Source organism: Aotus nancymaae, unplaced genomic scaffold (assembly GCF_030222135.1).
Source record: "Aotus nancymaae isolate 86718 unplaced genomic scaffold, 86718_ANA_hifiasm-v0.15.2.pri h1tg000051l, whole genome shotgun sequence".
NCBI classification, from domain to species: domain Eukaryota; kingdom Metazoa; phylum Chordata; class Mammalia; order Primates; family Aotidae; genus Aotus; species Aotus nancymaae.
The window spans coordinates 23,234,117-23,257,218 of record NW_026988465.1 but is presented as its reverse complement, the minus strand read 5'-3'; the positions used below and the strand labels follow the sequence as shown (position 1 = coordinate 23,257,218).

Here is a 23,102-nt window from a genome sequence, read left to right as displayed (position 1 = left end):
GAAGACACTAAAACCAGAATGAAAACATAAATGGATGTGGGGCCTGAGAGGAACAATGACAAAAAGTGGGTAATGGAGTAATTGTGGTTCACATTTTGCTGAAATTATAGTAAATGTGATGATAAGAGACCTGTCTGGTGTTCAGAACTTTTACCTAAGAGAGAAGGATTAGTTCTCCCTTTTTCATAAGTCTCTGTCGGGGTTGCAGGTAGGTAGAAAACTTACTTTTTAGCTTAATCATGAGAAAAATAGGCAGGCACGTCTTGTGTGCCATGGTGGAAGACAGCAGCTGGGGGATGTGCTAAACACTTTGTTAAACAATCAGATCTCATAATTACTCACTCATTCACTATAACAAAAATAGCACTGGCTGGGCGCGGTGGCTCACACCTATAATCCCAACACTTTGGGAGGCCGAGGGGGGCAGATCACCTGAGCTTAGGAGTTCAAGACCAGCCTGGCTAAGGAGGTGAAACCCGGTCTCTATTAAAAGTAGAAAAGAAATTCGCCCGGCGTGGTGGCTCATGCCTGTAGTCCTAGCTACTCAGGAGGATGAAGGAGGAGAATCGCTTGAACCTGGGAGGTGGAGGTTGCAGGGAGCCGAGTTTGCACCACTCACTGCACTCCAGCTTGGGTGGTAGAGCCAGACTCCATCTCCCATCTCCAAAAAAATAAAAAATAGCACGGAGGGGATGATGCGAAACCATTCATGAGAAACTGCCCCTATGATCTAATTACCTCCCACCAGGCTGCACCTCCAGCATTAGGGATTACAACTGAATATGGGATTTGGGTGGGGACACAGACCATATCAAATGATTTCCAAAGATCCCCCACCCCATTTTTTTCTTTTCTTTTTTTTTTTTTGAGACAGAGTTTCGCTCTTGTTACCCAGGATGGAGTGCAATGGCGCGATCTCGGCTAAGCGCAACCTCCGCCTCCTGGGTTCAGGCAATTCTCCTGACTCAGCCTCCTGAGTAGCTGGGATTGCAGGCATGCACCACTGTGCCCAGCTAATTTTTTTTTTTTTTTTTTTTTTTGTATTTTTAGTAGACGGGGTTTCACCATGTTGACCAGGATGGTCTCAATCTCTTGACCTCGTGATCCACCCGCCTTGGCCTCCCAAAGTGCTGGGATTACAGGCGTGAGCCACCGCGCCCGGCCCACTTTTTTTTTTAATTATAAGGCATTACTGTTAAAGACGTCCCATATACTTTCTCCTCTTGGAAAAGTACTGTTAATTTAAAGAGGTGGCTTCACTTACCTGCACCATCGGCCAGGTTACCTTTATAGTAGTAGAAATGGGGTCACCGCTCAAACAAGGGCACAGGGTAGGCAGCCATTGGCACTGTGGCCTTTCGGTAAGTAGTTGGTCCCTTATGAGGCATCAGCTCCCATGAGCACCTGCCCTGGTGAGCCCACTGCTGTCAGGCCTAGATTTGGGTCTTAGACCACAGTCAATGGCAAAAGCTTTGGACAGCTGCATTCCCATGTCGGTTTCTTTCCCTATGTTTTATGTTGTTTCAGTTGGGATAAAAAAAGGTGCAAACGCAGCTTTCAGCAATCAGACAGACTTATTTATTAGATAAAGACCATGAGCAATATCTACCCTGGAGCCTGGAGAATACGATGGAAATGGAAGGTGTGAGCCTGGAGTCCACTGGCAAGATAAGCCACATGCATATAGGAACATGCTCAGGGGCAAATACAGAGGTGCAATCAGTCCAGTTGTGCTGAGCACAATGATGGTAGCATTCAGGGGACCCCGAGGAAAGGCAGCATGTAGGAAAGCCAGGTGGGGTGAAAGGTGGCATAGTGTAGAAATGGAGGTGGTTGAAGCTAACCGAACGTGTGTGTAAGGGGTTCGGGCATTGGGATGAAGGCTGAGGTGGCGTAAGGTTGAAATGGTGCCTGATCAAGTGGTGGTATCACTGAAGAATGATTCCTAGGAATGCCTTTGAAATGGAGAGATCGATATCAAAAAGAAGAAGGCAACTGGAAACTTGTGGAGTCAACAAACTGAGGGTGGAATGACCTCCAGGCAAGGGAGCAACAGGAGGGTGCAGAGAAAGGAAAAGGACACAAGGGACAACTGTGCAAACAACTTTTGAGTTTTGTCAAAAATTCGTCTATCACACTTTCTGCCTGACCCTTCATCCCTGCTCATCTCAGTTCCTCTCTGATCCCCGTTTTCCACAGCTTAGCACCCATAGAAGTGGAGCCAGTCTCCTCTATCCTATAGGATATGGCTTAGAAAATTTGAGATGTAGGCTGTAAAAACTCCATGACTGGGTGTTCATCATGTACATCACTTCCCTGCATCCTCATGTTTCCTCCAAGGTCCTTTACGGGACTTTAGCCTGAGACTGTCCTTCTGCTGCACATTTTGGGTTTTCCACTTGCCTAAAGCCTGTTTTTCCACATATCCTTATCCTGGATACCAAGACATTTCAACCACAACCCCAAGCTAACCTGACCCCATCTCGATCCCTCAGCTGTCCTTTGAGTTTGCTCCAAGCAGTTTACTATAGGTTCTAGCCTTCAGGGATGAGGAGAACACCAGAAGCACTTTGAGTCACCCCTCCATCCCCCAAATATTGGTACAGAAACAGATTAGGAAGGTGCAATCCTCATCTTCTCTAGCAGCAGCAAGGCAACCTTCACAGAATTAATTAACCGCCACCCAACAGGAAGAAACAGGCTGGGTGAAGCTGGAAGGTGAAGCTTCAGAAGACTACGGAGGAGAGAGGTTAGAGCAAAGGAAAACAGATGAGCTGGGATTTTTTTTTTTTTAGACGGAGTTTCGCTCTTGTTACCCAGGCTGGAGTGCAATGGCACGATCTCGGCTCACCGCAACCTCCGCCTCCTGGGTTCAGGCAATTCTCCTGCCTCAGCCTCCTGAGTAGCTGGGATTACAGGCACGCACCACCATGTCCAGCTAATTTTTTGTATTTTTAGTAGAGATGGGGTTTCACCATGTTGACCAGGATGGTCTCAATCTCTTGACCTCGTGATCCACCCGCCTTGGCCTCCCAAAGTGCTGGGATTACAGGCGTGAGCCACCACGCCCGGCCGACCTGGGATTTTTTTTAAGATGTCCCTTGGCTGGGCTGGGTAGGGATGAGCTTAGAATGGAGAGTGTCTGCATCCCCGGAGGTAGAATCCTCCCCGATAGGGGACAACAGGATCTCCTTAGAAAGGTCTGGGGCATTAGCAATGACTGTGACCCCTTCAGGCCCATCAGCAACTGGGCAGATCGTCAGGGGCTTTTTACCACAGGACCACAGGCAAAAGAAGGGCCGGAGCGGGCCAGAGAAAGAGACGTTGTCGAAAGTGTAGATATGAGAGCCATCATTCATACTGTAGAAGGAGACGTCTCCTGATTCATAGTCCAGGAAAATCCCAACCCGGCGGGGGGAGCCTGGCAATGGCAGAGGGGTCCGGAGAGGGGTGAGGGCCCAGTATCCACTTCCATACAACTCCACAGCCCAGAACCCATTCTCAGGAGTCATGGGGTCGAACCCTTTCTTCATCACGTTCTCCCTGCACACGCCGATGGCCCAGTCAGTCCTGTCTCCCACCTCCACCTCCCAGTAATGCCTTCCCGAGGTGAAGGCCTCACGGCCCAACACACAGGGCCAAGAGTCAAATCTCTCTGGTTTCTCAGGCAGTTTCTGATGTGAATCTTCCAGTCGAACAGATTTCGAATCCTCATAAATAAAGAGGTGGGGATGGGCTGTGTCTGGGTCCAGAGTCACATCAACTGCAGAGAGAGAAACAGCAGGTCTGACGTCAGTGAATGTTACAGATTACAGGACTATCTTTCCTTTCCCAAGAAACAGAGCACTGTTGTAGGAGCTGACAGGACTTCTGGAGGTGGGGGCATGTTTGGTCTGCTCAGGAGTCTCCACTCACCACAGGATGCCCCCTTACCAGCAGCCAGAGGGTGATGTAAGGGCTGATTGTGCCTAGAGCCTAATGGGACCCTGCCAGAATTGTCTCCTGGCCATCTTCTGAGGGTTCTCTACGTGACTCACGGAAACTGTTGAGGCCATTTGTCATCACCGTTTCCCTTCCTGTCCTCATCACTAAACTGTGTTAGTGTTTTCATTGGCAAGTATCATAGCACTTTGAATTCCTAGGGGATAGAGCCCCAGAAGTTCAGAGCCACTGACCTGCATGCAATGTAGCCTTTTTCCATTCTGCAACAAAAGAGAAAGATAGTCACTGACAGTTTGTATAATGAGAGAGAGAAAACTCTGTGGGCTAAATAACGACAAGAAGACAGAACTTACTGAGATCTTCCAGAAGTTTCTCTGGAAAACAAACGAAAATGTCTCAGTGGTTTTCCATAGTGGACACAAAGGAGGGGACAAAACTTGTGTGGGAAACACACAAAGGAGGACCTGTTTAATTAATACTGAAACATTGCCAATAAATCAAGAACAAGGATTTTGTTTTGCTTTGTTTTCGAAGAATGATGCAGGAAGTTCCTACATACTGGAACTGGCTTGGGATCAGATCTTTTTTTTCTTTTTTTTTTTTTTTGAGATGGAATCTCTCTCTGTCACCCAGTCTGGAGTGCAGTGGCACAATCTTGGCTCACTGTAACCTCTGCCTCCCAGATTCAAACAATTATTCTGCCTCAGCCTCCTGAGTAGATGGACTACAGGTGCGCACCACCATCCTGGCTCATTTTTTTGTATTTTTAGTAGATACGGGGTTTCACTATGTTGTCCAGTCTAATCTCGAACTCCTGACCTCATGTGATCCACCTACCTTGGCCTCCCAAAGTGCTGGGATTACAGGCATAAGCCACTGTGCTCGGCTTCAGATCTTTAATAAGATTGGTAGCGGGGTGCGGTGGCTCACGCCTGTAATCCCAGCACTTTGGGAGGCCGAGGTGGGCAGACCACAAAGTTAGGAGTTTGAGACCAGCCTGGCGAACATAGTGAAACCCTGTCTCTACTAAAAATACAAAAAATTATCCGGGCGTTGTGGTGGGTGCCTGTAATCCCAGCTACGTGGGAGGCTGAGGTAGGAGAATCGCTTGATCCCGGGAGGTGGAGGTTGCAGTGAGCTGAGATTGCGCCACTGCACTCCAGCCGGGTGACAGTGTGAAACTCAGTCTCAAAAAAATAAATAAATAAAAGATAAGATTGGTGCTGGGTAACTGAGGTAAAAGTGGGAGTAGGGTCTGAGGGTGGGTAGCAAGTAAACATCAGCTCGGATATCTTGATTAGACTCTGCCTATGCCCCAACCCTCTGTGCTTCTTCATATTGGGCATCAGTGACTTCAGGAGCCTTATGATTCCTTCTAATTTTCAGAATTCTAGAATCAAGTATCTTCTTTTTTATCTTTTTTTGTTGTTGTTTGAGACAGAGTCTTGCTCTGTCACCCAGGCTAGAGTGCAATAGTGCAATCTTGGTTCACTGCAACGTCCGCCTCCCGGGTTCAAGCTCAGCCTCCCAAGTAGCTGGGATTACAGGCACCCATGACCATGCCCTGCTAATTGTATTTTTAGTAGAGATGGGGTTTCGCCATGTTGGCCAGGCTGATTTTGAACTCCTGACCTCAGGTGATCCACTCGCCTTGGACTCCCAAAGTGCTGGGATTACAGGCTTGAGCCACCACGCCCAGCCTCAAATATCTTCCTGTCCTAAGGACTTGGGTCCAGCCTGCCTCTTCCTAAAGGACTTGGGTCCAGCCTGCCTCTGAAACACTCCTGACATGTAGGCCTTGTGGATACTATGATTTACCTTTACAGCTGAATTCATTCTTCTTCTCTCTGGATCTTTCCTTGTATAGTCTCCAAGTGAAAAATATGGACCCAGTGGTGAGAAGTCCTAGAACCATCAGGATGACAGCCACAGCCACTATCCAGGGAGTCAGCCTTGGGAGGGAGGAAGCTAAAACAAAATCCCCAAGGACGACATTAGTTGAGAAACTCTGAGCAAGTCCAGCTTCTCTCCAGATTCCAAAGGAGGGCATAAGAGAGGATGGCCTGGACCACTCTCATCCCTTGTAGAGCAAAAAATAGTTACTCCAGTGTCACTCTAAACTTTTCAGGAAAAAAATGACTTTGAGCCAGAGATGGCAGAGAAAGAGAGAAATGAAGAGTCATTTTGGGACAGGACCTGTGAAATAATAAATATAATGGACCAATTCATGTCATTATGGAAATTCCTCCTTAACTATCAGTGCAGAATGGGAGCCAAGAGGATGAAGGAGGTAAATAGGGAAGGAGAAATGTGCCTCTGTATGTAACAGAATGGGACTCATTGACCAAAGAATAAGGAAAGCTTCCTGCCTAAACCAGAGACAGTATCTGGGGAATAATGAGAGGATTTGCTACCCTGAGGACCCTGGAAACCTAGACAGAGCTCTAGCATGGGATGGGAGGGAGAAGTGGGTATAGGTGGAAATGGCAAAAGTAGAAAAATAACTTAGTCTTCTTGTTTATTTGAGAAGATAAGGCTCTGGATCAGGAAAGCCTCCAGTGACAAAGCTTCTCTTCTCACTTAGATCTCCTAAAATGGAAAATATGAAATTTGGCTGGGCTTGGTGGCTCACGCCTATAATCCCAGCACTTTGGGAGGCTGAGGCAGGTGAATTGCTTGAGTCCAGAAGTTCAAGACCAGCCTAAGGGACATGGTGAAACCCCATCTTTGCTAAAAATACAAAAAATTAGCTAGGCATGGTGATGTACACCCAGCTACTCTGGAGGCTAAGGCAGGAGAATCGCTTGAACCTGAGAAGCAGAAGTTGCTATGAGCTGAGATCGTTCTGCCGCTACACTCCAGCCTGGGCAACATAGCAAGACTCTGTCTCAAAAATAAATAAATAAATAATCTCAAATGTATATGAGATCCAGGTAGGTTTATATCTACAGAATTTTTATTAAAAAAATTTTTTTTTTTAAAGACAGGGTTTTACCATATTGGTCAGGCTGGTCTTGAACTCCCGACCTCAGGTGATCCGCCTACCTTGGCCTCCAAAGTGCTTGGATTCCAGGTGTGAGCCACCACGCGTGGCTGGCTTTTTTGAGATGGTGTCTCGCTCTGTCGCCCAGGCTGGAGTACAGTGGTTCCATCTTGGCTCACTGCAACCTCCACCTTCAGGTTCAAGCAATTCTCTCACCTCAGCCTTCCAAGCAGCTGGGAGTGCACCTCCAAGCAGCTGGGATTACAGGCGCCCACTACCATGCCTGGCTAATTTTTGTATTTTCAATAGAGACGGGATTTCACCATGTTGGTCAGGCTGGTCTCAAACTCCTGACCTCATGATCTGCCTACCTTGGCCTCCCAAAGTGCTGGTATTACAAGCATGAGCCGCCATGCCCGGCCTAAGAATTTCTAATAAAGTTGGTGGGGCTCCCTCAAATCAGTGGACAAGATCTTAGGTGGGGAAAGTAGACAACTCTGCCATGAGCCACATCTGGGCAGGTGTCCCAGGTGGTGTGGCTCTGAAGCTTTGTCAACATAGGAGTTCAGCATCGGTTCCACTAACCTGGTATGGATACCTCTACTTCCTTCTCCTGGCCGAGAAGGAGATTCTGGATGTAGCAGGACACATTTTTCACGGAAGTGTCTCTGATGATCACTGAAGCAGCCACAGTGAACAAACCTTCTTCATCAGGATTCCTGGACTCTGATGTAGATGGAAACTTTTCTCCCTTGGAAGTTCTCCACTGCACCTGGGGCTCTGGGTACCATCCCACCGAGGTGCACTCCAGTTGGATTTCTCCATTCTCTTGAACTTGCATAGTGATGTGAGGGTCAGAGCCCAGAGCTATGGAGAAAGAATCTAAACTTAATGTTTCAGTGGACCCCTTTTGGGAGCCTTATAACTGTAGAGATACACAGTTTGAGAAAGAGAGAGAGAGTCACAAGTGGACTGGTAGTGGAAGGAACTCATCTCCATATTTCAATACACAAGGAAACTGAAGACCAGGCACGGTGGTTTATGCCTGCAATGTCAGCACTTTGGGAGGCCGAGGCAGGATTGCTTGAGTCCAGGAAGATCCAGACCAGCCTGGGCAACATAATGAGACCCCAACTATTCAGGCATGGTGGTTCATGCCTGTATTCCTAGCTACCTGGAAGGCTGAGGTGGGAGGATTGCTTGAGTTCAGCAGTTCAAGGGTGCAATTACCTGTGATGGCAACACTATACTCTGGCCTGGGTCACAGAGTGAGATGCTGTTTCTAAAAAAAAATTTTTTTTTAAAGGTAATTGAAGTACCAATAAAAGGAATTTCATATACCTTATCAGAAAGGGATGCCTTGTTGGGATCAAGACTTTGAAATGTTTAAAGCAGTTTGGTGGGCAGACATGGGGGTGCTTGTCCAGCCAGCAAGAACACTAAGACCAATAACTCAGAGGCGGGTTAGTGGTCTGGGCTGAGTCCCAGAGCTGGCCAATAGCTCTGTGGTTGAAAGCATTATGAGAAAGCTTTGGTGGGGAAGAGGAGAGCTAGGACTGGGTATTTAAGGACGAACAGAGGACTATCCTTGAGTAGGAGGACTGGAAGTTCTTTGCCCTGAGATTATAGTTGACAATTTAAGCTTCCTTAAGCTTAAATTGGTGATTCAGAAATTCTCTTAAGTGGTCTCAACTTCATCTTTTTTCACAAAACTGTGGCCTAATGTAAGTAAACATACTGCTTTTCCTGTGTGTTCAGCCTACTTTGTTCTCTAATTCCACATGGTACAGGAAAACACTGAGCTGACCAGAAGAGTTCTTAAAGACATTTCCACAACCACGGGTTGAAATCCACATTCTAAGAATGTGTGTATATATAAGAATGTACATTCTTTTCATGGAAGGAGTTGCCACTTTCAGCAGATTCTCAGTGGTGTCTGTCACTCATAAAAGTTGACAAATTTTATGCCATCAAATCTCTAGGTTTTTACCTTTAAGATACTTCTCCCCTAAAGAGAAAATGTCGAAATTTGAATTATACATGATGCTGCGACAGGGGGGACCCTATTGTGAAGCAGGGACCCACATTTCATCCGAGTATCTTTCAAATTTTATGTTTACCTGAATATATACCTATGTATATCAATATTATATAAAATATGTATATATGATATATATATATATGAAAGGCAATATGTTGGTATATTATATGTTTTAGATCCGTTTAAGGCACAGTATAGTATCTAATAAGTCTATAATGTGTTTTTTTTTTGAGACCGAGTCTTACTCTATCGCCAAGCTGGAGTGCAGTGAAGCGATCTCAGCTCACTGCAACCTCCGCCTCCCGGGTTCAAGTGACTCTCCTGCCTCATTATCCCGAGTAGCTGGGACTACAGGCATGTGCCACCACACCCAGCTAATTTTTGTATTTTTACTGGAGACAGGGTTTTACCATGTTGGCCAAGATGGTCTCGATCTTCTGACCTCGTGATCCATTCGCCTTGGCCTCCCATAGTGTTGGGATTACAGGATTTCTCATGTGTTGTCTAATTTTATTTCATTCTTCTTCTTTTTCTTTTCTTTTCTTTTTTTTTTTTTTGAGGCGAGTCTCACTCTGTTGCCCAGGCTGGAGTGCAGTGGTGCAATCTCAGCTCACTGCAACCTCCACCTCCCAGGTTCAAGTGATTTTCCCTGAGTAGTTGGAATTACAGGTATGAATCAGCTAATTTTTTACTAGAGATGGGGTTTTGCCATGTTGCCCAGTCTTGAATATCATGATCTCAAGTGATCCACCCCAAAATGCTAGGATTACACACATGAGCCACCACACCCCACGTTTATTTTCTGTTGTGAAGACAGAGTTTCGCTCTATTGTCCTGGCTGGAGTGCAGTGGCAGCCATCAGCTCACTGTAACCTTGAACTTCTTGGCTCAAGAGATCCTTCTGCCTCTGCTTCCCAAAGCGCTGGGATTATAGGAATGAGCCACTTCTCCCAGCCTATTTTATTCTTGAAAAATCATCTTAGATAAAAACTTCCTCAGTTTACAGTAAAACTCAGAACTCATTTGCTTGATGTCATTCATTAGGAAGTGAGAAAGTCAGACCTAAATGCATATTTTCCTCCTGAAAGCATATTATTTTCAATCCCTTTGAATTCTGGCTTCAAACAAAAAAGAAAACAAGAGCAGAATCTTTTCTGTATGAATCAGGAATGTGACAAAGGACCGTGCTCTCTAACCTTAGGATGTCAGTCCTTAGAAACTAATCCATGAAGCAGCCTTAAAGTGTGTGGTACGCTCACCGGAGCCATAAAGTGTGTAGTGGTGAAAAATACGATTTGGCTGGGCATGGTGGCTCATACCTGTAATCCCAGCACTTTGGGAGGCCGAGGCAGGCAGATCACCTGAGGTCCAGAGTTCAAGACCTGCCTGACCAACATAGAGAAAATCCGTCTCTACTAAAAATACAAAATTAGCTGGGCGTGGTAGCACATGCCTGTAATCCCAGCTACTTGGGAGACTGAGACAGGAAAATCGCTTGAACCTGGGAGGCAGAGGTTGCGGTGAGCCGAGATTGTCCCATTGCAGTCCAGCCTGGGCAACAAGAACAAAACTTCATCTCAAAAAAAGAAAAAAGAAAAGTACTCATAATTTAAATGTACAATTCTGGGACTCGATGAAGTAAATTATGGCGTACGGGTATAAAAGCATGTTATATAGCTTTTCCATGTATTGTTATTTCATGAAGAAATGCTTACCCTATTATAGAAAAAGGGCTGGAGATAATTGAAATAAAGTTCTACAATAAAGACGTTGCACTGCTCTCTCCATGTTCCACTCAAAACCCTTTCCCACTGATCTCCTACAGTAGGCTCCGCAGTACCTTCTATCTGTGGCGTCCTAATCAGGAGAAAGCAAAGTGGTGAGGCGGATAAGCTACAAGTCGTCCTTTTCCTTCATGGTCCGGGACACAGTCCTTCTGTGCAAATAACTCACAGTCCTCCTTCCTGTGTCCAGCTATTACCAAACACCTGCAAGTTAGCTCACTGCAACCTTTGCCTTACAGGCACTGCACAAAGCGCTCTTCAACGGACAGCATAAAAACCATTCTATACATTCTCCAGCCAGCCTTTGTTTTCTGGCAGTCAGCTTCTCTTTTGCTGATCCTGCCCTTTGCCTCTTCGCGAAGTATTTTCATACTTTTAAAAGTAAATCTGCCTGTCTTTATCTATCTTGGTAAATTCTTTCTCCCACCGCGCCTCCGGCCCAGATAGTTGTCCCTCCCCGGCGACACCAACCTAAAAGAGGTTTTGAGAATGAATCTGATGGTTTCCAAAGTAACTGATCTACACGAAAGTATACACAGCAGGGGAGTCGCGGGAGGAAGTCGCAACCCTTCTACTCACCAGCCACCTTCAGACGCACCAGGGCTTCTTCGTAGCTTCCATCCTCCCTGAAAAAGCATGTGTACTCCCCGTCGTCGGAGACCCTGACGCTGCGGATCCTCAAGGCCACGCGCCCCTCGGCGATGCCGTCCCGGACCAGCGTGGCGCGCCCGCGGTACTCGGGCATCTGCTCGGCCTCCTGCTCGCGCCCATCCCTGTGCACCAGCACGGCCGGCGACACCTTCCTCCGGAACCAGCGCACCTCCAGGGACTCGGCGCTCGCGTTTGGGGACAGGCGACAGGGCAGCTCGGCGTCCTCACCCACCACCGCCAGAATGGGCTGCAGGGGTCCAATCACGTCAAAGGGAACTGCCGAAAAACGAGCGGAGTCAGACTGGAAGTGCAGGTAGGAGCTGCGGACAAACACAGACCAGGTTCCCGCCAAAGCGCAATGCCCCGCGCTCTCTCACTCCTTTGACAGCTGAGTTTGTCTGGATCCAGTGGAGGCCAGCAGTGAGATTGTTTATTTCACATTTATAGAGATGTTTCCATTATGCAGGCCAGAGAGAGAGAGAGACCTACCTGAATCCAGCTGGGGCAGCTGGAGGAGAATGAGGGTGAGCAGACATCTGGGGAAGTCGCAGTTTGGGAAAACTGCCATCTCCGATCTTTCTGGGGCAGCAAGATAACTGGTGTGAGCCCCTCAGGAGCTTCAGCCTAGGAGATGAATGCACAGGAGACAACTACTGGCCCTGGCAACCTTCTGCTTTCCAAAGTCCTCTTGCAGTGCTTTCCGGCAGGGAGCGTTCTGGTCATCTGCACCTGAAACCTCCTCTCAGCCTCCATCCCTAGTGTGGATTTTCAGTCTACACTGTGGTCATCACCTTTCCACCCACCACCCTAACTCCAACACCTTAGGAGAAGGTTGCTGTGAGGCGTCACACTCATTAGTTGGCTGCATATAGATGAACAAATCTTGAAACCACTGCGCTAAAAAAAAGTCTTCTTTCAAATACAATAATCTGGTATTTGCTTTTGGCAATGATAATAAAGATAAGGGATAGAGGAGAAATGGAGTCCAAGGAAATGAATTGGAGGAGAAGGAGAAAAGATGGGAAGAGGTGGAGCAAGAGAAGGAGCTGAATCAAGCAAAAGGGCTTGAAGAGTAGAGGGCCTAGGACCAAGGGAAAGGAGCTGGAAGGAGAGAACTATGCTCTGCCCTCCTGGCTGCTCACTTGCTCAGGAAGCTGAAGAGTAACCACACATACTGACCTGGGTGATCTCGCAGAAAAAGGCACAAGAGGCCACTGCTACCAAGTGAGAAAGCTGGCTGTGGCCCCGGGGGCAAAAGTTAAAAGCCAGTAGGAAAAGGAAGGGGGAAGTGCTCTCAGGAAAGCCTGCCTCTAGGTGGCCTGGCATATTCACTTTGAGAAAGAAAAGAGAGAAAGAAAAGTTTTTCAGAGAGATGCGAACCTGGATTTGTGGTCTTCAGCTCAGAAATCAATGAGCTAGACTAAATGAAAGGGGAAGAAGAGAAAAAATGAAGAGAGGTAAGGAAACATACAAATGAGATGTGAGAGCTTCAGGCAGTTATTTTCTTTCTCCAAGCCTCAGTTCTTTGATCTCTAAAATGGTTATATTGATCATACCTTCCTTGAAGAGGTGTTGGGTGGCTTAAATGAGATTAAGCAGGTAAGGTGCTTAGCACATAGTAGGAACTCAGCAGACGATAAACTGTTATTCTATTATTGTTTCTGCGGGTTGAAAAATGAAAGCCCAGGGGCCAAGGTAGCAGTAGCCTCTGGCTATAGCTCTATTTGTTATTGGGGCGTCCACTGAAGGTGATGTGTCTGTTGGCACAATTCCATTAAATGCCAGTCTTAAGGGTAGGCTGTGAATGGGCTAGCTCATGAAGTGTAATTCTGTTTACAGGGCCCCAAAGTTGCCTCCCTGACAGTTATTTCTCTTGAAGCAACTCATCACAAGGCCTAAAATTCCTTATTTTATACTAAACCTACCTCTCATTTTTAAGGAAACATTAAAAAATATAGAAAAATATTTTTGTTAAATGGAAGTCACACTAATCTACCAACTAATAATAGCCTCAATTCACATTTTGCCGTATTCCTTCCAAGGTTTATTTTATGCTTATGTATGTCATAAAAATAATTAATTAGACTTTTTGTGTAACTAAAAACATTGCTAATAGTTATATAATTGCCATGGTTGTAGGATATTTGAATTTTATTTTTTTAATTTTTATTTATTAATTTTGAGACAAAGTCTTGCTCTGTCACCAGGCTGGAGTGCACTGGTGCGATCTTGGCTCACTGCAACCTCTGCCTCCCAGGTTCAAGTGATTCTCCTGCCTCAGCCTCCCGAGTAGCTGGGACTACAGGTGCACACCACCACGCCCAACTAATTTTTGTATTTTTAGTAGAGATGGGGGTTTCACCATGTCGGCCAGGATGGTCTTGATTTTGTGACCCCATGATCTGCCAGCCTCGGCCTCCCACAGTGCTGGCATTACAAGTGTAAGCCACTGCACCCCGCTTTTTTTCCTATTATAAATAATACACTTTATACATAAGTCTTTATTTACAAGTTGGATAAGCTGTTCGATAATTTTTCACGAATAGAGTCATCAGATCAAATGATGAGCATATTTCTTCTTTTTTGAGAGAGAGAGTCTCACTCTGTTGCCCAGGCTGGAGTGCAGCAGCGAGATCTTGGCTCACTGCAACCTCCGCCTCCTGGCTTCAAGGGATTCTCCTTCTGACTCAGCCTCCTTAGTAGCTGGGACTACGGGCAAGTGCCACCATGCCCAGCTAATTTTTGTATTTTAGTGGAGATGGGGTTTCATCACGTTGGCCAGGTTGGTCTCAAACCTCTGATCTCAAGTGATCTGCCTGCCTTTGCCTCCCGAAGTGCTGAGATTACAGGCATGAGCCACTGTGCCTGGCCTCGTATGAGCATATTTCTAAAGTCCCTTCCTGAAACGTTGAACCCATCACACCCTCAATGGCTCACACTTGTAATCCCAGCACTGTGGGAGGCCAAGGCGGGCAGACAATAAAGTCAAGAGTTCAAGACTATCTTGGCCAGCATGGTGAAACCCCATCTCTACTAAAAATAAAAAATGAGCTAAGCATGGTGGCACTCGCCTGTAGTCCCAGCTACTTGGAAGGCTGAGGCAGGAGAATCGTTTGAAACTGGGAGAGGGAGGTTGCAGTGAGCTGAGATTGCGCCACTGCAGTCCAGCCTGGCAACAGAGCAAGACAAAAAAGAAAAAAAAAAACGAAGTGCCCTCACCTAATCCCTGTTAGCAATGAGAGTTGTCATTTCATATCTTTACAATTGGGATGGGTCAAGTTAGTCAAATTATTTTTTTATATCTTTATATGATAGCGAGCCTGGATATTTTTTATGTGTTAATTTGACATTTAATATTTAATACATTCTAGATATCAGCTTTTCAGGCCAGTTGCCCGTTGTTTTCAAGACTGGTACTGGTGCTATTCTTAGCAATCTGTATAAACTTTTAACAACTGAAAAATATTAATCCTGGGCCAGGCATGATGGCTCACGCCTGTAATCCCAGCACTTTGGGAGGCTGAAGAGAGTGGATCACAAGGTCAGGAGATGGAGACCATCCTGGCTAACACAGTGAAACCCCATCTTTACTAAAAATAAAAAATTAGCTGGGTTTGGTGGCGCATGCCTCTTGTCCCAGCTACTCGGGAGGCTGAGGCAGGAGAATCTCTTCAACCCGGGAAGGGGAGGTTACAGTGAACCAAGATTGCTCCACTGCACTGCAGCTGGGGTGACAGAGCAAGACCAAGACTCCGTCAGACACACACAGACACACACACACACACACACACACACACACCCCTGTATTATATTTGTAACAAACATTCTTCCCAGTTTTGTTATTTATCTTTGAGTTGGAATTATGATTAAGACAAAACACGATTGCTCCAGTTTACCCACCAGACAGCCAGGAGAATGACCTTTCCCAAATGCAAATCTGATCATACCGCTTTTTGCTTAAAAATCCTTCAAGGTCTCCCTAGTGACTTCAGCATCCAGTTTAGGCACCTTAACCTGGTTACGAAAATGCTATAGGTCTAGCTTGCCCTGGTCAAGAAAATACTCTGAAGGCCAGGCGCGGTGGCTCATGCCTGTAATCCCAGCACTTTGGGAGGCCGAGGCAGGTGGATCACGAGGTCAAGAGATCGAGACCATCCTGGTCAATATGGTGAAACCCCGTCTCTACTAAAGATACAAAAAATTAGCTGGACATGGTGGCGCGTGCCTGTAATCCCAGCTACTCAGGAGGCTGAGGCAGGAGAATTGCCTGAACCCAGGAGGCGGAGGTTGCGGTGAGCCGAGATCGCGCCATTGCACTCCAGCCTGGGTAACAAGAGCGAAACTCCATCTCAAAAAAAAAAAAAAAAGAAAGAAAATACTCTGGCAGTCTCCCCGCCTCCTTCCATGGGCCTTTTCTCCCTTCCCCTTCTCCTTCCCTGCCTGCCCACCCACAGGCTGAATCTGGAATGGGTGTGGTTACCTCCACCCACAATGCCTCTCAGGCCTCCAGATAGCAGAGCTTGTCTTCCCTCTTCCAGAATATTCTGTACCCTCTTAACTTTTTTTTTTTTTTTTGAGATGGGAGTCTCGCTCTGTTGCCCAGGCATGATCTTGGCTCACTGCAACCTCTGACTCCCAGGTTCAACTGTTTCTTCTGCCTCAGCCGCCCGAGTAGCTGGGACTACAGGCATGCCCCACCACACCTGGCTAATTTTTGTATTTCTGATAGAGGCGGGGTTTCTCCATGTTGGCCAGGCTGGTCTTGAACTCCTGACCTCAAGTGATCCACTGGCCTTGGTCTCCCAAATTGCTGGGATTACAAGTGTGTGCCACTGCGCCCAGCCTGTTCCCTCTTACCTTTATGATGAACTTCTATTCTTCCCTCAAAAGCTCATCTAAGGGCTGCACCTTCTGCAATGTCTTCCAGACACTGCATGAAGCAGATGTAACCTCACTTCTAGGGCTTCTTCTGAATAGCCTTTGTCCCCTCCGAGGGAAGTAGACTTTCCTGGAAGGTGGGCCAGGTGTATCCTGTGACACTTGGTCCCTTTCTCATGGCACACACCTGATCTGAGCCCTAGTTTCAGAAGCAGATGGGTTTATTATCATCTTTTGTTTCCAAGTTTATCTTCCTCTCCTAAACTGAGCTTTCCCAATTCTTACTCCCTGCCTTCTCATCAGCATATAGACTGAAACAGAACTTGTGGCTTCATTCAGACCCACCATTTTTTAGCCTTCCTAGTTTGAAAGGCTCCTGTCCCATTTTCCCCTTCATGCTTAACTTTCTGATCATATCATCTATAATCTATTTCCCCTTCCTCATCTTATTTCTTTTATCAGCCCATTTCAATAAGACTTTTGTCTCATCCTTTATATTTTCATGAGATTGTTTTTGAGGGGTGGGGAGAAGAGCTTTTACTTGCAACTAAGGGAGCCAGACTGAAAAGAAAGCGGCTGGGGGAAAGAAGAAAGTACTTACAGCTCAGCTATTGCATAACAGATGCTATTCTGATTGGATAACATCTGGGTCATTTTGACAGAAACCAAGTCATCAGGCTCAGACAATGATCTCTGAAAGGCAAAGAGAGGCTCTCTGAATCATCCAAGGTTTAGAGAACAGAACTTCCAGGACGTCCCTAGAATGCTCCTACCTGGAGAGGCCTTGTGAGGTGGTGCTGCTCTTAGGAACTTCCTGCTCTTCCCAGGCCCACCGAAACAAAAACGTCTTCCTCTTAGACATGAAATCATTTGGGCCAAGGAATATTATGTGATTCATATGGAACCTAATGATAAAATGTCAGTATTTGTTTTCCCTCCCCGCTTTTCACTATAACCTGTTCAAATTTATCAGTGTTAGCCTCTTGTCAAATCCAATGGTTACTTTCATTCTCATCTTACTTGACTTTCATCACTGAGAAAAGACACTTTCATTTGTCTCTACTACAAATACAAAACAAAAAACAAAAAACAAAAACCCAGAGATGTCAGTCCCGCTTCTCACTTCCAACCTACTACTCTCGAATCCCCAGAAACAGCCTCTTTAAATGCTCAGTTGTTTTATCTGGCACTTATCTACATATTTATTGAGACAAGAACATATTTATGCTGCTGTTTCTCTATATATCCATTTCTACATAGTACTTTTCTGTACCCTATTATGATCAGTTATGACTTAGCTCTCTTATACCACCAGTAGTAATATATCACAATATATTGTTCCATGTTTCCAATACTGTGGTTACGTAATTATAATTCTATGGACCCAAGTTTCATATATGATTACATTTATTTTCATGTACAACCTCTTGTTTTTTTCGTAGGGAGGGGGTGAAATGATTCATTTTTGTTCCTTTGTTTAACTTTCCTTATTCCCCTCACAGGTTTTCCCCACTCCTCTAATTGCCTGTAAGCACAGTTTCCATAGTCAAACATATGAGATAATTTATCAATCCCCTCTCTTCATTCTTCTCAGAGCAGCACTTGGGTCTTACTTAAAAAGAGATTTTGATTTAGTAGGTCTGGAATAGGAACAGGATTCTCGCTGCTAGTTGCTCTGGTCCACAGGTCCACAGGGCAAGATCTACAGTCTACAGCTCTTTTTTCTTTTTCTTTCTTTCGTGAGATGGGAGAGGTGGGCTGTGGGGTGTGGGGTTGGGCGGGGGAGTCTTGCTATGTTGCCCAGGCTGGACTCGAACTCCTGGGCTCAAGGGACTTCCCACTTCAGCTCTCCAGTAGCTGAGAATACAAGCACGTGCCACTGCACCCACCCAGCTATCGCTCTTTATCTTGCTCCTTATTCAGGAGCTTTCTGTGAAGAGGCAGCTACCAGCTTTGCATGAATTATGGAGATGCCTCTGAGGGATGGTTCTGGTTCAGGATCTTAGGCTTGTTTTGCATGTGGCCATACTGAGCCAAGACAAAGGACTGGTGTGAATGGGCATCATGTACAATACTATATTCTTCTGTGGCTTGCTAGTGAGCTTTGTGGTCAGCTGCTCTTTCTTAGGGGCTCACACTATTGATATGGTAGTAATAATCAGATATGACCCAGTGGCACTTCAACATTATAGTGACATAATTCCCCTATTTACCAAGCCCATGTTAAAATTATACATACGGAGTTTTATAATTTTATAATTATAATGTGTATAGTTTATGCACAACAGTTTGCATAAGTGAAGGTGGAGAGGAAGTGAACTGGAGCTGGTGTGGAGATGAAGGTGGTGGACTTCTGTGTGGAAGAGGAGTGAGCAGGGGTTTGCCCTGGGAAAGCAAAGGCCAAGATCTGGTGGACTGTGGACATCTCTGAATTATATTCTTGGAAGTACCTTTGAAATGGAGAATTCCTAGAACAAGAGGGTAGACAGGGAACTTAAGAGAGCCAATAAATAAGGGTTGGATTGAGCAAGAAAGAAAGAGTTCAGGGAAGGGATCAAGGTTGTGTGGACCAGTGTTTGAGCTTTGCCCAGAATTTATCCCCTTGCAGCCTCTGAGCTACCTTCCATATCTGTTCATCTTAGTTTTTCTTCCTGTTACCTAGTGGGGTAGATCTTTCCAAAGCAGGTGTACATTCTCCTTCAGGAGGACAAGCCATGACAAATGTGAAAATACAAGACGTAGAAATCTTAGGAATAGTCTATGAATTCATTATTGTCCTGACTTCACCCTACTTTCCTTTTTTTGGTAGAGACAGGGTCTCAGATATTTTTCATTTTCATATATCTTGAGCCCTTGAACCCTTGGGAGGAGGGAGCTCTGAACCCTGGAGAAGTAAAGAGCCTCTGATCTGCACATAATTGTGCTCTTTTCCATTTGGCAGTAACGAAGGGGTTTACAAAACGTTTGTTGTTTGTAGAACAATAGGGGGAGAAAGCTCAGATTTTTTCAAGTCCTTTTATGAATTTATCTAGAAAATGAAAAAAAAAATTTATCATTTTAGTGAAAGACGTGGGAAGGAAGACAGAATGTGTGCATGAGACATACAATGAAACTACTGTCCCCTTCTGTGAATCCAAGATTACTGAAACATTATCAGTAAATCATGAACATGCTTTTTGTTTCAGTTTTTGTTCTTAGAAATCTGTGGGAAGTTCCTTTTGGCTTTAGATGCTAGGAAATTTTGCTGTATCTGGGAACGAAAAGTCTTGGGGCCAAGTTTGGGGTGGGTGGAGTGGCACTGGGAGGATTATGGTGGGGTCTGCCTGTGGCCATGCTGAAGCTAACTGGCCAGAGCCACCTGGAGCCCAGCCAAGTGGGTTTAGTGATACTCATTGCAGCAGTCTGGATTCCACACACTATGGGCAGATTCCACATACCATGGGGAACTGGAAGGTGCAGCACATCACTGATGAGAAAATGTGGGAGGAATTTGTTGTAGGATTTAAGCTTGTGGTAGGTGATTTTGGAGATGTTCAAGAAAGCAATGGATTGCTCTGGATGAATGTCGTGAAGCAGGAGACAATTTTGTGTGTGTGTTTTTGTTTTTGAGGCAGGGACTCACTTTGTCACCCAGGCTGGAGTACAGTAGCACCATCTTAGGTCACTGTAACCTCCACCTCCCATGCTCAAGCGATCCTCCCTCCTCAACCTCCCCAGTAACTGGGATTACAGGTGTGCACCATCAAACCCAGCTAATTTTTCAATTTTTGGTAGAGACAGGGTCTCACTATGCTGGTCTCGATCTCCTGGGTTCAAGTGATCCTCCTGCCTCTGCCTCCCAAAGCGCTGGGATTACATGAGTGATGCCCCTCCCTATTCCAATACTTTTTATTAGGCAGTGGGAGAACAGAGAGGGCTTAAGTTGTAATTGGTAAAGCAGCAGCAGTTACTCTGTTTAGCCAGGAGAGGGGGATGTGTGGTCATTTTGTGATTTGCACGATGCTCTTGTTTTTGTCCGTGCTCTGGCATGATTATGAGAGGCCTTGTTTTAACCCCACTCAGTCACAGTGACAGAATAGCCTTGTTTGATATCTAGTGCTCTGTGAAGTTTCTTCTTTTCAGTAGGAAACACACAGCCTAGCTGGGAGTGCCTGGCCTGCTCTCAGCTGATGCCTGTCAGGCCTACTTTTTTTCTTTCTCAATCAGAGCCCTCATTCTCTTTCAGGTTTGTGTTTGAGATGGAGTCTCTCTCTGTCACCCAGGCTGGAGTGCAGTGGCTCGATTTCTGCTCACTGCAACCTCCGCTTCTGGGGCTCAAGCGATTCTTCGGCCTCAGCCTCCCCAGTAGCTTGGGATTACAGGTGTGTGCCACCACATCTGGCTAATTTTTGTATTTTTAGTAGAGACAGGGTTTCACCAAGTTGACCAGGCTGGTCTCAAACTCCTGAACTCAGGTGATTCTCCTGCCTCTGCCTCCTAAAATGTTGGGATTACAGGTGTGAGCTACTGCTCTCAGCTGTATTTGGCTTGTGTAAGTTTTATTGTCCCTTTCAATTTTGAAAAACCTAGAATCATTTTCTAGATTCTAGGTTTACAGATTTAGATGGCTTTTGATTGGAAATCATCATAAGGGTATAAATCCAAGCACATGTCCAAGGTTTAAATCCCCACCAGGCTGGAACACTCCTGACAAATTGCCTGACATGGTGAAATGGACCAGGAAGTAAATTCATCCTTTCTCTGTCTTCCCCCCATTTTATTTCCGAAAGAAAAAATATTGTCCAATTGGGAAGTCCGAGGCATGCTACAGTCACTGAGCACAGAATCAATCTTAGAGTAAGGGAGCTAAAACCAAATACCTCGAAAAGTCAATGAGGAACTCTGAGGAAGTATTTTCCCCCTAATTACACAGCGATATGGGGGTCAGAGACCACTCAGAGCCTTCTGTGCCTGTGCATCTGTGCTCCAATTCATCCTTCCCTCCTGCAGCAAAAAACAGTGGCTCCAAGTCCAACCTGGTCAGAAAGTTTTGATTCTTTCTGAGAGAAGGAGGGAGATAAGCACAAGGTATTATGAGAAAGGGTTTGCAAAATAAAGAAACAAAAAAATTGAACCATTGGAGTTGATGTTTAAATCCCTCCAAACTAATAAATACAATGTGGAAAATGAGGAGAATCAGGAGTGAGAATAAGGAGAGGTGAGTAGGAATGAGGGAAATGTGCCATAAAGTGGGAAGGGGTCTGGCCTTTGGCGATTCTTCTGTCTTCCCTTTCTCTGCTTTCTCAAGAGTCACGTCAGGAATAAGGCAGCTTCTTTCAGGAGCCCCTCCTTGCTTTCTAGACAGGCACTATTGAGATGTTACTTCCCTTCAGGTATTGGTTATTTATTTATCGAGACAGGATCCTCCCAAAGTGCTGGGATTACAGGTGTGAGCCACTGCGCCTGGCTGCTTGAGGGACTTTTATTTGTAACAAGACAAACTTTACTCACCATACATTTTCTTCTCTCACCTTCCCATAATTTGTCTCCATCGTTTTGCAGAAGCCTGTCCCCTCCTTTCTGTAGCTCAGGATGCTGTATAAGCTTCAATCACCCGGCCCTTCTTTGAGTCTCATATTTTGAGATTTGAGGGACTCTTGTGCATACACATGTAATTAAAATGGTTTTTCTCCTGTTAATCTGCTTTAGATAGATTTAATTCACAGCCTAGCCAAATAACCTTGAGCGGTAGAGAGAAGCAGATTTTCCCCTCCCTTACACAAGGAACTACCAGGCAGGTCTAGTAATGACAATTCTCTGGGAATAGGGTTTTGAAGGAGCTCTAACCCTTTTCTATTCCCTCCAGTGACTGCTAGGAGTTATTTTTCACTGTGATCATGGGCTGCTTTCTAGTCTACTGCAGGGCTGTGGTGGGGTGATGGTGGTGTAATAGAACATGTTAAAATGCCTATAAAACACTGTTCTTATCGAGTTCAGCCATTTTTCTTGAATAAAATTCACTCTGATTGCTGCAAGCCTTTGGTTAATTTACAGAGTTCTTACAAAGTTGATTCTGGCAGTTTTTGCCAGTGTTTATTGCTTTCATGGAGGAAGGGATTTTCAGAGGTCCTGACTCTACGATTCTCACTGATTTCCCTACGTGTGTGTGTGTGCGCGCGCATGCAGTATGTTTCATGTCTAAAAGTACAATTTGAAAATAATTAGTACTTTAAAACTTTAGCTTTTTCCTCCCAGGATAGATTTGGTTATCTTAGAGCAGCAATTCTCAGATGTTTTGGTCTCATGACCTCCTTATACTCTTGAAAATAACTGAGAACCCAGAGAGTTTTTATTTATGTGGGTTATATCTATCAACATTTAGCATTTAAAAATTAAAACTGGGCTGGATGTAGTGGTGCATGTCTGTAATTCCAGCACTTTGGGAGGCCAAGGTGATTTTGGATCACTTGGGCTCAGGAGTTTGAGACGAGCCTGGGCAACATAGTGAGACCTTGTCTCTACAAAAAATACAAAAAGTAGCTGGGTGTGGTGGCGTGCACCTGTAATTGCAGCTACTTGGGAGGCTGAGGCAGGAGGATCATTTGAGCCTGGGAGGTGAAGGTGGCAGTGAGCCGAGATGGCACCACTGTACTCCAGACTGGGTGACTGAGTAAGTCTCAAATAAGTAAATAAATAAATAAAACAGATTTTTTTTTCTTTTTTTTTGGAGACAAAAGTATTAATCTGTTACCCAGGCTGGAATGTAGTGGCACAATCTCGGCTCACTGCAACTTCCACCTCCCGAATTCAAGTGATTCTCCTGCCTTAGCCTCCCAGTAGCTGG

General features: G+C 45.5%; 1 protein-coding gene across 1 annotated transcript; it reads right to left on the bottom strand.

The window, feature by feature from the left end:
* Positions 1–1,564: 1,564 nt before the first annotated feature.
* On the bottom strand, positions 1,565–21,836 carry BTN1A1 (butyrophilin subfamily 1 member A1). The gene is made up of 8 exons (XM_021667648.2): positions 16,259–21,836; positions 11,891–12,025; positions 11,330–11,677; positions 7,511–7,792; positions 5,761–5,910; positions 4,296–4,316; positions 4,176–4,202; positions 1,565–3,763 (listed from the first exon to the last, which is right to left on the bottom strand). Exons 2-8 carry the CDS (start codon positions 11,967–11,969, stop codon positions 3,090–3,092), a joined length of 1,581 nt encoding a protein of 526 aa, XP_021523323.2. The 5' UTR covers positions 11,970–12,025; positions 16,259–21,836; the 3' UTR covers positions 1,565–3,089.
* Positions 21,837–23,102: the final 1,266 nt, after the last annotated feature.

Bases quoted from the DNA above. Each gene is read 5' to 3' on its own strand.
- BTN1A1 (XM_021667648.2), bottom strand. From the start codon at position 11,969: ATGGCAGTTTTCCCAAACTGCGACTTCCCCAGATGTCTGCTCACCCTC. The intron at 11,678-11,890 runs GTAGGTCTCTCT...GTTTTTCGGCAG, and splicing joins GCTGCCCCAGCTGGATTCAG to TTCCCTTTGACGTGATTGGA. The intron at 4,203-4,295 runs GTAAGTTCTGTC...CTTTTGTTGCAG, and splicing joins GAAACTTCTGGAAGATCTCA to AATGGAAAAAGGCTACATTG.